This window comes from Suncus etruscus, chromosome 9, assembly GCF_024139225.1.
Source record: "Suncus etruscus isolate mSunEtr1 chromosome 9, mSunEtr1.pri.cur, whole genome shotgun sequence".
NCBI lineage: Eukaryota > Metazoa > Chordata > Mammalia > Eulipotyphla > Soricidae > Suncus > Suncus etruscus.
In genome coordinates, this window is record NC_064856.1 from 98,246,150 (window position 1) to 98,247,611 (window position 1,462).

Genomic DNA, 1,462 nt, shown 5'->3' on the forward strand with positions numbered 1-1,462 from the left:
CCTCACAGTAAGTTAAAGAAGGTCTATAATTTATCAGTATTTGAATAAAAATTATATTTATTTTTATATTTTCAGTGAATGGCATAAGTACAACATGCATGAGGTGATGGAAGATATCCTGAAAAAAGTAAGAAAAAATCGGAATTGAAATAATTACTGGCTATCAACAATATACTTTAAAATGAGTATTCTATTTCAATACTGTAAAATTTAGACTCATAGCTAGTCATAATTGCAAGGCATCATTATTTCTCACAAGGTACAGTAAATTTTTTATTTGGGCCCTAAGAAGTATTATATCCTAAATGGGGAACCCCATGCCTCTCAACAATGTGACTGAGTTTATTCTCTTAGGACTAACACAGAATCCATACTTGCAGAAAATACTCTTCTTCGTGTTTCTGTTCATTTTCCTATTTACCGTGCTGGCCAATGTGTTCATTGTCATCACCATCTCCCTCAGTCCTGCACTTTCTGCTCCCATGTACTTTTTTCTTACTTTCTTGTCCTTTGTGGATGCTTTCTACACCTGTGTCACAACCCCCAAAATGATCATTGACCTGATATTTCAGAGAAGAAGCATCTCCTTGGGTAGCTGTTTGACTCAGCTCTTTGTGGAACACTTCTTGGGAGGCTCAGAGATCATTCTGCTCATTGTCATGGCCTATGACCGCTATGTGGCCATCTGCAAGCCCCTGCATTACACCACTATCATGCGACCAGGACTCTGTCGTTTACTGGTGGTGGTGGCCTGGATTGGGGGGATTCTACATGCCACTGTGCAGATTCTTTTCATGATCAACCTGCCTTTCTGTGGTCCCAATATCATTGACCACTTCATGTGTGATCTCTTCCCACTGCTGAAACTTGCCTGCCGTGACACGTATATGCTGGGCATGGTGGTGGCAGCTAACAGTGGAGCTATGTGCTTGCTTATTTTCACCATGCTTCTTATTTCCTACATTGTCATTTTGAATTCCTTGAAGTCCCATGGCTCTGAAGGAAGACGAAAAGCCCTCTCCACATGTATCTCCCATTTCACTGTAGTTGTACTCTTTTTTGTGCCTTGCATCTTCACTTACATGCGACCTGTGGCCACCTACCCTGTGGACAAGTTGGTAACTGTATTCTTTGCCATCCTTACTCCTATGTTCAATCCTATCATTTACACAGTGAGAAACACTGAAGTGAAAAATGCCATGAAAAATTTATTTAAAAGAAGAGTAAACTAGGCTGTTCATAGTGGCATGGGAGTGATGATATATGTAAATGAAGCACTCTATGTAGCTAACTGTAAAGGAAAATGAACACATTTTGCTAATTTCTGATCATAAAGGCTCAGTAAAGAACAATTATTCAGACCATATTAATGTTTAGGCCCTCTGCTACATGAATTCTAAGATTTTTAATATATTTTTACCAAGTCTTTTATGTTCATAGATACCTGGAGAAAAAGTAAGAA

The 1,462-nt window shown here is 38.8% G+C and overlaps 1 protein-coding gene across 1 annotated transcript; it reads left to right on the plus strand.

The window, feature by feature from the left end:
• Window positions 1-305: 305 nt before the first annotated feature.
• On the plus strand, window positions 306-1,232 carry LOC126017798 (olfactory receptor 140-like). Its single transcript, XM_049779851.1, has one exon. It carries the CDS (start codon window positions 306-308, stop codon window positions 1,230-1,232), a length of 927 nt encoding a protein of 308 aa, XP_049635808.1.
• Window positions 1,233-1,462: the final 230 nt, after the last annotated feature.